Source organism: Pezoporus occidentalis, unplaced genomic scaffold, assembly GCF_034315485.1.
Source record: "Pezoporus occidentalis ecotype Australia unplaced genomic scaffold, CSIRO_AGI_Poc_V1 ctg43, whole genome shotgun sequence".
Lineage (NCBI taxonomy): Eukaryota > Metazoa > Chordata > Aves > Psittaciformes > Psittacidae > Pezoporus > Pezoporus occidentalis.
In genome coordinates, this window is record NW_026915758.1 from 656,279 (window position 1) to 672,072 (window position 15,794).

Genomic DNA, 15,794 nt, shown 5'->3' on the forward strand with positions numbered 1-15,794 from the left:
GAACATATAGCTTTGCAAATACAATAGCATTTTTTTTTCCCACCGCAAACAGGAGGTATGGCACAAACTTGTTATAAAATAAAACTTTCTCCTGCATTTTCCATTGTATTTCTAGGTCATGTTCAACTTTCATCTCCTTGGGTGGGCTTTGGGAGGAGGCAAAGTCTTCTATTTCTGGTAGAATATAAAGTACCCTAGTGGCAAACAGTACTGAAAACTCTACAATTTGCAACCAGTTCCTCCAATGCATTCTACATGAATATACTTTATATATATTTCTATTAAAAAAACTATACAAAATTATTTCCAGATAGTCAAGTTCCTTGCTCCTACCTGAGACCTTGCTAGTTGATGAGGCAAAGCTGTTATCAGTCTGTAGATCCCCCTCACTTTCAGAGAGGGACAGCAAGTGAAGAATGCTAGATCTTTCTGGGTCACTGTCCACATCAGTACTGCTATCACATACCTAGGATTTGTAAATAAGTCATTGTATTATTGTCAGTTACTGTTTCAATCTGAAGAAACCAAATAAAACACGATAGATAAAAGTTAAACAGTAAATGAAGTTTAAACTCCAACAGCTCACATTTTTTCTTTTTCTGTGAATCAGCAGTATATAAAGAAACCCTGCAAAACCCCTTATTTTTAAAGGATTTCTCAAGATAAAAAGATTTCCGGTGATGACATTACGTTTCTGTCTGTTATAATGACCAAAAAGTTGGCAGTACATAGAATCAAAGCTGCATGAAACAAGTGATATCAAGAGAGCAGGCAGGTAAGGATGGTAGCTGATGATACATTTTGTATTATAATTTCTGCCATACCTACTGACTCGCTATGCCAAGGCAAAGCAGTATTTTTAAATATGCAGTTTTCCACACTCAGACAAGTATCTGTCTCTCAAAATAGGAAAGAAAACCAAACAAACCAAACCTAACAACAAAATGGACATGTGAAACACTGTTTAGAAGACATCCTTCCTACTGAAATGACATGAATGCCAGCCAGATATGTAGCTTGAACAAACAAGGATTCTGCTGTTGCTTTTCGAAAAGATACCAAATATCTCATGGGATTGGAGCTTTTCACTTACTGATAATGCTTTGACAGTTTCCCCAGCTGGTTGGATGCAATATGCCTGTTTGCTCTTCTGAAGGTAACACCTCCAAAAATTACATAGAACTTCATCCTGATAAATACAAATGGACAGTGATTAGTACAATGTTTACAAGATCGTTGATTGCTGAAAGAACAGAGCATAATTTCTAACTCAGCTTTAATTTTATTAATTGTGATTTATAAACTGTTTTAAAATTACCAGAGAAGCAAAGTTTGTTTTCATATGCTCAATGTTTTTAAACAGGGAGTTGCTCCATTTACTTTAAAAATTACAATCTTTTAAAATGACTCCTCCTGTAACGCACATCCAGTGTGTACAACTCACACCAACACCTTCATACCTTCATTTGTGGACATACTCCTAATGCTTCTAAAGCTTCAGCTTGTTTCTTGAGTACGAGCTGAAAGCCTTCACAAACATACCATTCACAGCCTCCATCTAAATTTAAAAAAAAAAAAAGTGTTTTATTTTTATTGTTTGTATTGGTCTGTGGGGTTTTTTTAACCTTACATACACTTAGTTCCACTTAATATTCTGATCTCTTGGTATCAGGACAGAGACATGTCTCTTTAATAATTTATTTCAGATCCTGGAGCAGAGACCAGCCACACTGAATATACTCCATTAACTCCCATTTATTCACAGTCTTAATCAAGAAGAAAAGCTACTGAACAAGCACAGTTCTCCACATGTTTCCCAAGAACAACATATTTCACTATAACTTCTAGTGTGGCATTTGTAGTCAAGTGGAGAGTGGTTAAGTGACCAGTTTTAAAGTAACTGAGAACCTGTCATTAAAGTGAAATACAACTCCTTTCCCATCCCTTCGCACAGAAAGCTGGAATACATTACGGTGGTGAGTCAGCCAAAATACAACCAATATCACCACAGTCTTCACCATTCTTTCCCACCCAATCATACACATTTAAATGAAAGAAACCTCTTCAGATATTCCAAGCTTCTAGCACAACATGAATTTCCTAAAGGGCAGGCCTGCTCCAACCTATACACTATTCTCTTGGATGGTGTTACATTTAGTTTTCACCCTTACCTCTCTGTATTTACAACTCCTTTTCTACAGGCTTTTGTTTTTAGAAATTTCTGTCCATTTCCCAACTTCCTTTTCATTCCTTCCATAGCTCTTTTTCATTATTTTTTTCTTCCAATCATGCCTTGCATCTCACCTCCTTAGAAGTTAACTACCCAAATCTTCTGCTCTGCTTTAATGATGTTGGCTTTAACTATTAACCACAGATACAGCTGACTCCCATAAATGCATGAAAATAAGGTGCCACAGCATAATTTAATTGCACCCACAGAAAGGACTGTGTGAAGCTAAGGATTTCTTTCTTAAGAAGCTTGGGGGATGGCTAATGAAACAGTGCACAGCTCAGACTTCAGGAGTAATACAGGATAAAGACAAGTGGAGGTGTTACAGTTGTTCCGCTTTTTACGCTTCACTTCCATACAGTTGTTCTCTTTGAATGAATGTAGTAACCCACTGGCACCACAGCAGAGGGTAGACAGATCAGCATATCAGAGACAAAGACAACCCAGTGCTTCATTAAGCATTGTAATGCATTTCTGCTTTTTGAAAGTGGCCACAACAGTAAAACATCTACCTAGCCACAACAGGACACATACCTAGCTCCAGCAGCAGCCTTACCATAACTTATCCTTATGGCATATATCATCATACATAATGACTACTATTCTTCTGAATCATTAAAAGTATAGAAATTACTCTGGATAAAAGATGTAAAATTGGTTTAGCTATTGTAACTGCATGAAATCTCTTCCATGTAGGTTTGTGTATGGGTTACAGGGCCAAGTACCTGTACCGCAAGCCAGACTGACAAGACATTCTCTAAGCTGGACCACCATCACATCTCCCTTATGATGACAGACAACTCTTCTGGTTTTGTGATTGCCATCACAAGGAAGGAACAAAGGGATGACCACATCTGAATGCACAGCACCATTATCTTTGCTGAGTATTGTCTTCCACACATCAAAGTGGCAATAAGAGACATAGAGCTCTGTTATATCAAAAAAAAGAACAACCCCAAAATCAACCATCAGGCTCACAGAGGTCACCTGTAGCTCATGAAGTCACCAAAATGTGACTACTGAAGGTCTTGACAGCATCTGGGGTTTGCATTTTGTTTCTGTTCTTACAGTCTTTCCTAGCTATCTGCTTTTGGTCACCATCAAAGACATAATGGGCTAGGTAAACCCTGACTGAGCAGTGACTCTTATGTAAAATACAGAGATAAATTCATACATACCATTTTTTTCCTGCTTTTTTGAACCTTTGGAGATTGTCTGGACTCTTGTGTTAGTAATAAAATCAGTGTTTACAACTTCTCTAGTTATCTGCAAAACAGGAATATACCTTAGCAAGAAAAAAAACCCAGGCCTAACTTGCGCAGATTGCCCCTTCATAAAACACAATCAAGGAACTTGTTCAAATTTCCTAAAGTAAAGGGAGACAGAACATTCTGAACTTCTCATTCAGAAACTGCAAAAACAGAGAATTATTATCCTGGACATACAGGGACATACATCGGGGTTTGCCTACCCTGGTACTGTATGAAAGTGCAGCAGTACCCAGGCAATACTTCCAAGGCATCTAGATAGCAGGCTGGTACTATGGCTATAGCAACACAGCATTTGAAAATGGCTCATTTTAAATCTTGTGATTTTGAGGAACATTAGTTTTAAACAGTGACAAGTAAAGCATGAAAAGGAAGAACTGCAACACTGCCTTCAACTTCTAATGCCAAGGAGAAAAATCTTAAGATTTTTTAACATAAAACCAAGAAGCAATCAAAATGAACCTTTTCCAAGACCAGTAGTTTAGTTTTTTGTTTTGTTTTTTTTTTTACCTCAGTAACATTGTGGCAAGATCTGCAGTAAAATCTGCCTCCATCAGTGAGACCCCAGTTCACTTCCGAACACTGGGCACAGCGTTCATTAAAATCTCTCTAAGAGGGAAAAACACAAACAGTTTCACATGTGTTCAAGTAAAATAAATAGTGTTTTTACTAGGCTTTGGAGATTATTCATACATAATATTTATGCCCTTTATGTTAGCTCTGGTTGATAAAAAGTAATCATAGCATTTTCTATCAGTCATTGATAACTGTGAACAAATAACTTCAGCTGGCAAGCATCAGCTCTTGTGTATGTGAGCATTAGAACAAGGGGAATAACGCATGACATGGGTTGATAAAAGCCACCCATCTGAAACGGAAGCAGAAACAAAAAAGTAGAGAGCAGGACACGAAAGAGAAAATAACTAGAACTATGAGGGAACATAAGCAGTGAAGAAAGCCTGCACAAGTGGGTGAAAAGATACGCCGGGAGAGACTTCAGAAGCACCCACATGAACAAGATGGGCAGCTCTCCCCCACAGAGCCCCCGCCACAGCCGGCTGTTAAGCACCAGCGCTGCAGCTGCCGTACCGACGGGTCCGGCTAGGGCCCTGCCCGCCGCTCCAGGCCCCGACCGTGCCCGGCGGCAGGACTGGACGGGGCGGGGCAGGGCCGGGCTGGGACAGGCAGCGCCCAGCGGCTGCTCCGCTCTGCCGCCGGAGCAGCCAAGCTCCTCCGGACCTGCTCCCCCCAGGGCCGCAGCCGCTGAGCGCCCGGCAGAGAAGCGCCTCCCACGCAGCTGCAGCCGCCGCGCTCCGCCAACCCCCCCCCCCCACCGTTCCCTGCGCCGCGGAGCCCCCCGACCCCCACCGTGGCTTCCTCGTCCATGCCGGCAGCCGCCCCGGGGCCCGCACCGTGGCAACCGCGCCGAGCACCGACACCGCGGCCCGGCCAGGAAACGGCAGCCCTGGCACTTGAGTTCCGCGCCCGCCGCGGGGCCGGGCATCCCCGGACTCTCGATTAGTCAGGCCTGCTGCCGGCTGGGAGACCCCAACCCATCCCCTCTCCCCGTCCCCAGAGTTCTCGGCGGGGCGGCTGAAGTGTGCTGAGGGGTCTCTGCCTGAGGTGGTGCGGCGGGGGGGGACTGCGTGCCTTCGCCCGTCGCAGTGGCTCCGGGGCACATGGGTGCTTGTTTCTGAGGGGACATGGGTGCTTCACCTCAAAGGACATTGCAGATGTAATTGAGGGGACATGGGTGTTTCACGGGGGTAAGAGGTACTTCACTGAGGAGACATGAACGCTTCACCTCACAGGGAACATTGGGTGCTTTACTCAGGGGACACTGGAGAGCTTCGCCTCTGAGGGGGCAGAAGCCCTTCATCTGTGAGGGGACATAGGCTTTTCACCTCAGGGGAGACATTGCAGACGTCACTGGGCTGGGGGGGGGGCGTCACGGGTGCTTCAAAGGGACATGGAGTGATCACAGAGGAGACGTGTGCTTCACCTCTGTGGGGACATGGGACCCTTCCCCACTGCAGTATCCTCGGGACCAGAAGGGACACATGCCCCTCCAGCCCCAGACCACTGCCATGCCTCTGCACTGAGCTCCTGCGTCCTCACCCTCGGTTGTACACATAGCAGGCGACTGTTGAGCCTGTGCCGAAGCTGGTGGAAGGGGAACTTTATGAAAAATGCTTCCAGATCCTTAAATGAGAGAAACTCTCATCTGAAATTCACTTCCAATTAAAAAACCCAGACCTCCAGATCTTGATGTAGGTCTCTAATTTCTTGCACGCTAATAATAATGTTTAAAGATGTCTAAATGCGGAGATCTGTTATTGCAATGAATTTGCCCACAAAATTGGAGAACAGGTTTAGGCCCCTTTAAAAAAAAAAAAAAAATCCACTAAGTGAAATCATGGGAAAAAATTAAAGCTAAAATATGCATAGAAAGAGGTGAGGCTGCCTTGACAGCTGTGGTTACATTGATGTTGGAGGATATGTACAGAGCTAGAGGGGAACTGTTTATGTTCAAGAAAAAAATTATTACTCATACCAACTGTGATCTTTTTTCAGTGTGGGATGAACATTTGTAACGCCCATTAAAGAGAATTACGCATATAATACCTAACATGTTAAAAAGGTGATTGTCAACCTCACAGAAATGTAGCTAATACTTTGATGAAACAGATCCTACTTGTGATTCTAATTTCCATATTTTTTTTTTGTGGAAATATTGTTCTGGGAAAGCAAGGCCATTTCTTGTGACAGAAAGAGTTTGATCTTCTCCTAATGAATTTCTAAGATTAAATACTACTTTGAAGAAAATCAGGGTAGCTGTATCTGTGATGAAACAGAAAGAGTTGAGTTCCAGTTCAGAAGATAAGGCGTTGCTCCTACTGAGAGTAGGGTTTGTTGTGTGGCTCAGCGTTGTGAGCAGGCAAGGGCTCTGCTCAGTGGGTTTAACTATATTGAATAACTTGTTTAAATTAAATATGGAGGAGACTGTTTTGATGAGGATGGACCTCAGATTTAGGTCTTCTGTTTTCTAATTACAGCTGGTCAAAAAATATGAAAGAAAGTGTAATCACAAGATTCTGCCAATTTGTCAAAACCAGAACACATCATATTTGATGGCAGCAGTTGAAGATAAGCAAGAAAAGAAGAAAAGTGCACATGACTGCAGAGGTAACTATATTGGTGTGATTCTGGGCATACTGGTGTAACATGCCAGTGAAGTTTTAGAACAGGCAAGAACTTACTCTATGGTTTTGCACAACTCATGCTACTTCTCTGAGTTCTGTTTTCCATGCAGGTGGAACAGAGATAGGAAAAGTTACTGAACTTTGGAAGGGAAGTTGTACAAAGACCAATACTGATTTACTAGTTACTTACTATTATCCAGGCTGTATAGAAATGCAAAGCTTCTATCAGTATTTCTGAAGACCATCAACTAATTAGTGCAGAGTAGTAATCTAGTAGCAAAAAATCAAAGCATAATAGGGGTAGCAAGTCTTATATTTATTTCTTAAATATTTTTTTGAAATGACATGTGTAAAACCGGTTTTTCAGCATATAAAATTATGGGTAACCTTTGTCCCTAATTACAAGTTACCCAAGCATACTGATAGGGGTATGATAATTTCAAAGCCAGGAGACAGACTGTCTTCCTGCTTGGGCTCACTTTTCTAATTAAGATCATTATGCATAGTAGTCAGATTGATTCAAGGCTTAGATAAATAATACATCCTGTTGTTTCCATTGATTTGAATTTTTAATGAACTGAGTTCCATTGCTGATACCACATTTCTGGCTCTTGACTGAAGCCTTTCTACATGTGAAAATGTAAAAACGACGTATTGGACTGAAAGACATGTCCCTTGGCTTATCCTTTGGGATATTGTTCATGAAATTGTGCTGGCTCCAGGATATGAACTTCCATAGCAGAGATTCTCCCCAGAGTCCTTGCCCATTGTCAGACACCTACTACAAAGAGAGCAGAAAACCAACCTCAGCTCCTCTAGGGATTGTGCAGATGAACACAGGGCAGATCTACTAGATTCGAGTTGATAGAAACTATACACACTTATTAGCACCCACAATTTCATGTTTGCACCATCTCTCCATGGAATAAATCATGTTTAAAGACAGAAAACAAAGGGCACATTAGAATACCAAGAAGCAGATGGCTTTGCTCTAACTGACCTTGAGAACAGACCACACTAAGAAAGGGTCACGGGGAAAACCTCTGCCAAGCAGACATGCAGTGGAGGCAAAGGTGCAGAGAACTGTGTAAGGAGCCAGCAGGAGAAGGAACAGGAGGAGGTGGGAACAGCGGTGAAGCACAGGGGTTGCAGCGAGATTGGCAGGGGAGGATATCTAGGGAGTGGCTGAGCTCAGTGGAGCTTTGAAGGAAGCGACAAGAAGAATGAATTTATCGTTACAGCTTCGACACACCCAGCATTGCCTTGTGATACTGTTTATTATACAGATTCAGCTCTCAAGTTTTCTCTTTTTAAATCCATATCTACCCCTCCTGTGGAAAACCTGAAAATATTACCTCAAATATCCAAAACAACAGAAAGCAGCAAACTTCTTTTCCCAAAGTTTACTTGGGTTTTCTTAAGATGTTCTTAGTATGTGAGCAGCATGAAATTGAAATTTTGACTACCAAAAGCAGCAATACTGCACCCAGGAACAGAGTGCAGGCTCATCCAGTCTTACACACTGAGGTGGGGTTTATGCCACCAGCTTTTGCTTTGCACGTGGGCTGCAGCCCAGCCTGTCTCACACAGGCACATTGCAGTGCCGCAGTCTCATTCCAGTTTCGCCTGTGATTCTCCATGCCACAGAGAGCTGGTAATTGTGATGATCACCCATCCAGGGGTGTTTGGAGACAACAGACCACAGGGGAGGACCTCACATTCAGATGAGCTGCTCCAGGAGGTAAAACTCTTTGGCTTCAACATCCTTATCTGATCCGAAGCTGTGCTAACGTGGTCAGTAATGAAGTGATTTTGAGAGTTCTGCCTGAGGATGCTGAAATCCTGTCTGGAATCAAGTGAAGACCTCATTGTGGGTCCTGGCCTTCAAAGGCAGGATCTCTTTCCTGAGGAGCACCAAGCTACTATCTCACTGTTCATACTAGCAGAGGTTGCACCCTTCAGTACCTGGTGACTCAGTTAATCTGATCATACAGAGATACAGAGTAGGTGAAGAAAAATTCTAGGAAAGAAAGTGATCTTTAGGCTGGAAAAGTTGGGGCTGTTCAGCCCGGAGAAGAGAAGGTTGTGTGGAGACCTCATAGCAGCCTTCCAGTATCTGAAGGGAGCCTATAAAGATGCTGGGGAGGGACTCTTCATTAGGGACTGTAGTGATAGGACAAGGGGTAACGGGTTCAAACTTAAACAGGGAAAGTTTAGATTGGATATAAGGAAGAAGTTCTTTACTGTAAGGGTGGTGAGGCACTGGAATGGTTTGTCCAGGGAAGCTGTGAATGCTCCATCCCTGGTGGTGTTCAAGGCCAGGTTGGATAGAGCCTTGAGTGACATGGTTAAGTGTGAGGTGTCCCTGCCCATGGGATGGGAGTTGGAACTAGATGATCTTAAGGTCCTTTCCAACCGTAACTATTCTATGATTCTATGATTCTATCTTAGCAGCCAAAAAGGAACAGAGCAGGAAGTGGGTGTTTTAATGTCCCATTTCATATTCCAGGCATGTATAATGCTTTTTTTTTTTTTCTCCTTTTTGCTTTACTGAACAGCTAACATGAAACATTCCTTCAAGTTATACTTTAATAGTGTCAAACTTTCTCTAGCTTTATGGAAAGAAAAATACAGACCATACTAAAGGGGATCTTGGGTTCCACTATAGTGTTGTGCGTCTGTAGAGCCCTGAAGATTGTTCTTGAGATCACTCTTGGATGTGTTTAATCCAGAAGCACAGTGGTATTTTTAAAGGAATTGAGAGCCACCTTGTGGAGCTGGGATTCAAGAAGGGGCTCCAAATAGTACTGATGGGAATAGCTACTCACTGCTAGGAATTCAGATCCAGTGGGATCCTGGAGGCTGTTAATCTCATAAACATGTACATGTCTGCACATATTCAGTAAATGCACAGTACATCACATAGTTCCTCTGCTGACTAAAACTGGGCAGCAAAGAAATAAATACACCTGTGAGCAGTGGCAGGCAGGAATGTAAAGCTGTCAGAAAAATGCAGAAAGCAGCAGAATCAGGGAAGCAAAGAAATGTACTCATTACATCCTACACAGCCTTGGTGGAAAGGTGGTGGTGCTCATGGGGCATTTTTCACCATATAATTAATTAAGTCCTCAAAAGTGCTGGTAAGTTTTGGAATCATTGTGTGTAGATTTCTGCCACACATTTATTTTCTTCTGCAGCCATTCATTAACATCAAGAATTAGGATTGCCAGAGCCCAAATACAGCCCCATGCCATGTAATCAGAGAAATACCAAAGATGGGATCAACGATGGACATAATCCATAACTGGAAATATTCACCAGTCATTGTTCCTGTGTAGAAGTAAAGAGTAGTCTGGGGTTTTGGGGTTGCAATAAGGGCTGTATAATGGTTCCCTTAGCATTTATCTTGCATCATTTCCTGCTATGAACTCTGAGTTGCTTGTCAGTACCAATATGTGGATCCCAGCATATGGTTTTAACAAAAAAGAGGTGTTTGATTGTTTAGTACCTATATGCAGCAGCAACTTTGTCTTCAGCATATACTTTCATTAGATGATGTATTTTAAATGTATTTTACATAAACACAATTTTTTTAAAGTGTCCTTAAGTGGTAGACATTAAATATCTAAAGAAACTCACACAAAAAAGAAGGGACTGTGATTCTGGACTAACTCTCCAGGTGCTAGAGAGGCTTTTCTGAGGTAAATGGTTGGTAATCTTCTGGTAGTCTGGCTATTGAGTCATGACACAACCAAGTCCAGAGAAGGAATTGAACACTGAGCAGTTTTACTTCTTTTACCCATCTTCTAGTGAGCTTTTGTGATAGATTATACACTAGCAGAGCTCTAAGTTAAATTAAATTTCAAAAAAGATACTACTTTTGAAATTATTGTTAGCCAAACAGCTGTTAATATCCCAAAGCATGCTATGATGCAAGTAGCATCTGAAAGCCACCTGAGAAGTCATTCTTTTTAGGCCAGGTCTTAACAGATAAGCCTAGCATATCCTTTATGCTTCATAGAGTTTTAAGAGTTTGAGAGTTTAGTTTTGTTCAAACATTGTTTTGGTAAACAGGATATATCTGTTGGTATCCTTAATGGTTGCTTCAGACAAGTTTATTTTTTTCCCCAGTAATTTAAATGTAACCATATCATAGAATCATAGAATGGTTTGGGTTGGAAGGGACTTTCCACTAGACCAGGTTGCTCAAAGCCCCATCCAACCTGGTGTTGAACACCTCCAGCGATGGGGCAGCCACAACTTCTCTGGGCAACCTGTGCCAGTGTCTCACCACCCTCATAGTGAAGATATATCTAATATAAATCTACCATCTTTTAGCTTAAAGCCATTATATATATATGGTGACGTGTGGTAGTAGGAGAAAATTCATAAAAAGACACATCAAGGCTATAGAAAAGAGTCATACTCTGGTTTCAAAAATATGAAAATCTCAGAAAAACCCTGCATCTTTTTCTATCATACTTTATTCCATCATGCTTCCAAGAGGCCATGCTACTTGGATCCATAGAGCACTGGGAGGGGGTTTCCAATGTTTGCTCCAAAAAACCCATGACAGATTAGAATACCTAGAGGTGAAGGACAGCTAAATCTAGAAGAAATAGAAATGAACAGAATGCAAACCTCCATCTTCAGAATGTTTCCAAGCTTTGGACTCAAGTCTGTACTTCCAAGTTGTCTGTGTCAGAAGAGCACAGAAACGTTCAGTAGAATCAGGAAGAACCAGTAGGATCACCCTAGTCAGGGTGCTGTGCTCTTTAAAACCGACATGTGTGTTCAAGGTTGAAAAACTTGGTTGAAAAATGCCATTCTAAAGTAGACATGGTCCTGGGAAATTGAATGTTCTGCAAAGAAAATTAAACTGCAAATAGTATTTATTACACTATTAAAATAAAGAAAAACATCTCTTTCTTAATTTGTGTTCCCCATCCACAATACACAGCTTTTATGATAGTCTTACTGTAAATACTTAAGCAGGATTGTAGAGTTTAAAAGGAGAGTTTAGAAACATACATTTTCTAGCAACAACATTTTTAAAAATTACAATTAAATTTCTAGGACCCCCTGCAATTTACGAACTAGTTTTTAAAGGGGAAAGCTATAAAAAGTTGTGATTGTTATTATAATAATAAAAATGAAAATGTAGTGCAGTAGAGTCATAGGTTTGCTTTGACTTACAATCTCGTTTCCCCAGTGGCTTCTGCCATCCTTTTCTCACCGTCTCTTTTTCTGTCTTGTCTTTTTGAAGAAAGAAAAGGTCACTAACCCTATTCAAAACTTGATTAAGCCTGTAAGTTACAGCATGCTATGGGACCTAGACAGCTTCACACTAGCGTCAATATATTGTGCCTCAGCAAGGTCCAGTGCTGTTTTGATCTTACCTGTGCACTGGGGCATTTGTGGTGGTGGTGCTACTGAACAGACCGTAATAACAAGGGACAGAGCCATGATGGTTCGTTTTTATCTCAGCCCTACATAACATCCTTAAAAGAACTTATTTCTGTAGATACACAAAAACGTCACAGAGGAAAGCTTTTCTTCTGCAATCCTGAGGACTGCACAAGTGTTAATTCCAGGTATTGATCTTATGATGGGAACACCAAAAGTGCATCTGGCCAGGACTGAGATGCACCTGAGATTCTGTGAGGACCTTTTTGAGTATAGCAAATTGAATTGCATCCCTGTTTTATCAGTGCAGTTTTACCAAATTTTTGGCTTGAGGATGCATTTATAGTGGTGATAAAGTGATTATAATCTGGAGAAAAACACTGAAACCAATTTTTAAGAACTTTTGTGCAATGAGTATGAAAAGAGGAAAGCTAGGGATGGGTCGCATTTTCTTCAGCTTATTGAGATGTTTCATCTTAAGACTTTTTAGTTTTTAAACAATGGCGTTTTTACTTGAGGACAGTGATTATGATTGGAAATTGTCCATCTGGTGGCCTTTTAGTGCCATTAAAAATACTTCTAGTTTTCATGATTTTAAATATAAATCTATTTGGATGTTTGTTAAATTATAAGATTCAAGATCCCATCCAAAGCCCATTTAAGACAGTGGAAAGCCTTCCACTCATTTCAGTGGATTTTGATCATGCCCTCTTGGACATTGACTCAGGCTCGGTGTATGTATTCACACTAGCAATTAACAACGTAAGAATGTATTTAGCCTTAGCTCACACTTGGGAAACAGAAGTATCGGTGTCACCACTTGCAGATGGATCTGTAGATCTGTACAGAACAAGTTCTCTTAGATCAGCACACAATCCTGCAGCACGTAATTCTGTAGCGATAGCTTAGTATTGCATCAGATATTTCTTTCTCTGCTGTGGTGTTATTTATTTATTTAAACCTTCTTTTCTCTTCCTGGCATGTGAAGAACTTATAAGTAATTTTCTTACAGCCCCTACTTCTTGGGTCAGTCTGCACACGGAAAATGTTTTACATTTGCTATAGAGGTTTAAAAAGATAGTAATTCTTTTTCCCTCTCCCTGCAGCCTACCTAGAGCACCTTGTCAAATGAGCTTTCCTCAGAAGAAGCTTTGAAACTGGGAAGGTGGGATGCAAATCGCTGACACATGGAATGCTCTGGGAATCCCATCCTTGCCCCAAGGAAAATCCAGCACATATATGTGAAATAAAGTCACCTTTGCTTAGTGGTCTGAACGTGCTCTGAAGGTAGCGTGTGAAATCGTGTGGCCTCATGGAGCAGGGATTTGGGGCTTGATTTAATTCGGGGCTTGATTTTACCATTTTTGTTGGTAGCCAAATAGATGTTTGCTTTCTAACATGACTATTATGTGTGGTGAAAAGGCCACGTGCACATATTACTGCTGCCTGCACAATCCTTTTTTTCTTTCTTCTTTTTAGCCATGCACATAAGACACTATGCGCTAATTCAAGAATATATCCAAGATAGGGAAGGGGTAATTTATGGATTTAAAAATTCTAATGTACTCTAAGTATCCTTCACAGTTGTTGGAAAGGAACAAAAAAGGAGATCTGAAAGTCAGGCCAGGAATCTTATTTTCATCTATCCCTGGCCATATGACAAGGGCAAGCAAACCCAAACAAAGGCATAAACAGCATACACCCATCCCCAGAATTGCTCACACCATTTAGGCAATTTAGAGCAGTAAACAAAGATAAGCGATCTGCATAGAAGCAGCTTTAGGTGACCACAAATGGATACCGCTGTTTAATTCAACCCGCTCTCAACTAAACAAGTTTGTTTTCTCAGCAGTGTTTATTTGTACTAGGGAGTGCTAGGGAAAAAATTCCATCCTCCTCCAGATTATCTGCTACAGTGTTGTGAAAATTCAGTATTTCCCCAGCCTGAGATTATATTCCTCCTACAGACACTATTTTGCAGTCTTGCCAACGTTTGTTCATTGGTTGGGGTTTTTTTCCTGTAGCTCATAGCATTTTGCTGGGACATGAGCTGATCTCTGAAACGAGAGAAGCCCTACAAAGCTTCCTCAGTCTGAAAGGGAAACCCTATCTGGTCAGCATTTCTGTCTCAAGAGGCAGGGAATGAGGAAGGAGAGATAAGGCATAAGTAAGAAGTAAAAGGGTTTGAAAAACTAAATTGAGGGATGGTGGCAGGGATTTTTTTTCCCCCTTTTTATAAAATTGTTGCTGCTGAAAAATTGAAATGTTGAGGGAAAAATTAATAAAAGCTTCTGTGTGAAATAGTTTTTTAAATCCACAATGAAATAATTGCTAGGCTAAAAAGTTGAAAATTACAGACACTTCCAGTTGCCAAAGTGTTTTTCTATAGCTCATACACATTTCAGTCTTTTCCACTTTCCTGTGAAAACATGCAGTGTAATTAGGCAATAGCACATCTCTTGTGATGCTGCTGGCCTGGATGTTGGAGGCCACACTTACTGTCAGTCCCTACTTAGTCATAACTTTGTTAACCTCTTGGGTATGGGAATACAGTAGAAAAAGGCCATTCATTCCAGGTTGCTATCATCTGTCTTCCTTCTTGTCTTTCTGTGCAACACCAGACCTGGGAAGATGGAATAAAGGAGCCCTCAGTGTTTTCCCCTCTGTCTGAAGTTTCATGGACTCCCTGAGTAGGCAGAGGAGCACACCTGGGGCTGGATGGGTGTGCAGAGAAGGGCTGGTGTACAGGCTGGAAATGGAAAGGGGAAACATGTAGGATGAGAATGCATCAGGGACTGCATTCCAGAAACATGTGGGATATCACAGTTCTCCCCTATCTACGTCCAAGGACAAGAAAGTCTTGGAAATATCAAGAGACAGATCAAAATCCACAACTTCAAAGAAATATGGGCTAGTTGCCTGACACTTAGGACCTGGTGCATGAGCTTTGAACTTTTGGGGTGATGGTCCTTGAGATATCTCAAGCTTAGGCAAGGTAGTGAGAAATTGTCTATATTTGCCTCTCTACTGTAAGACAATGCATTCTTTAACCTGGCAAACAAAAGGTTTGCGCATACAAGGGAAATACATGAAATTGGTGCAGAATTAGTATCTGACGTGAAAAATCTGTCCACCTTCCACCCTTACTCATTCACAAACTCATGAGAAAAAACAGTGCATGGTTTATTAGCTAACTTTGTATTTATAAACTTGCAGGAAGGTTCTTTCAACAAGATTATATAATAAAGTATAATAATCCATTCTCAAAGCAAGTCTGAAATAACTTTGAAGAACAGGCTGACAGCAGAAAGTACTTGTATGTGACCCTTAGCTTCAAAAGAGTTAAGGTGTTGGCAAAGGTACAGAGATTATCTCCACCCACGCAGGAAAACATACATGGCTGAGTAGCTCTGTAGCAGCACACAGGGAAACAAAACAGTCTAGCCCAGAATTATCCCTGTGAAGGAAAAAGGACACTCTGGTGGTAGCAGAGAGTTTCCGACCTGGCAAACAGATCAGAGACCTGCAGTCAGGTCTGAATGCCCCATTGATGCATCTCCATCACTCTTTGGGTAGGGTGCAACCATCAAGAATAAAAATGGCTCGAACATGCATACAATCTGGCTATAAAAATGATGGAAAATATGATCCAGGTTTTTACAGCTTCCTCTGATGTTGACAGTCTGT

The 15,794-nt window shown here is 41.3% G+C and overlaps 2 protein-coding genes across 3 annotated transcripts in view; both read right to left on the reverse strand.

The window, feature by feature from the left end:
* Positions 1-5,040, reverse strand: part of TAF1B (TATA-box binding protein associated factor, RNA polymerase I subunit B) — a 50,977-nt gene extending 45,937 nt beyond the window's left edge. Inside the window, exons 1-6 of one of the 2 annotated variants that reach the window (XM_062634522.1) lie at positions 4,867-5,040; positions 4,009-4,107; positions 3,409-3,496; positions 1,461-1,558; positions 1,094-1,189; positions 334-466 (exon numbers count right to left, since the gene is read on the reverse strand). In XM_062634522.1, coding sequence (XP_062490506.1) covers positions 334-466; positions 1,094-1,189; positions 1,461-1,558; positions 3,409-3,496; positions 4,009-4,107; positions 4,867-4,884 — 532 coding nt within the window. In that variant the 5' untranslated portion in view covers positions 4,885-5,040. Of the gene's footprint in view, positions 1-333; positions 467-1,093; positions 1,190-1,460; positions 1,559-2,171; positions 2,337-3,408; positions 3,497-4,008; positions 4,108-4,866 lie in introns of those variants that run through there. The other variant, XM_062634524.1, reaches the window with a different exon arrangement.
* The window catches only part of KLF11 (KLF transcription factor 11), a 200,693-nt gene that overhangs the window by 123,599 nt on the left and 61,300 nt on the right, over positions 1-15,794 (reverse strand). The gene's annotated exons all lie outside the window — the stretch shown is intronic.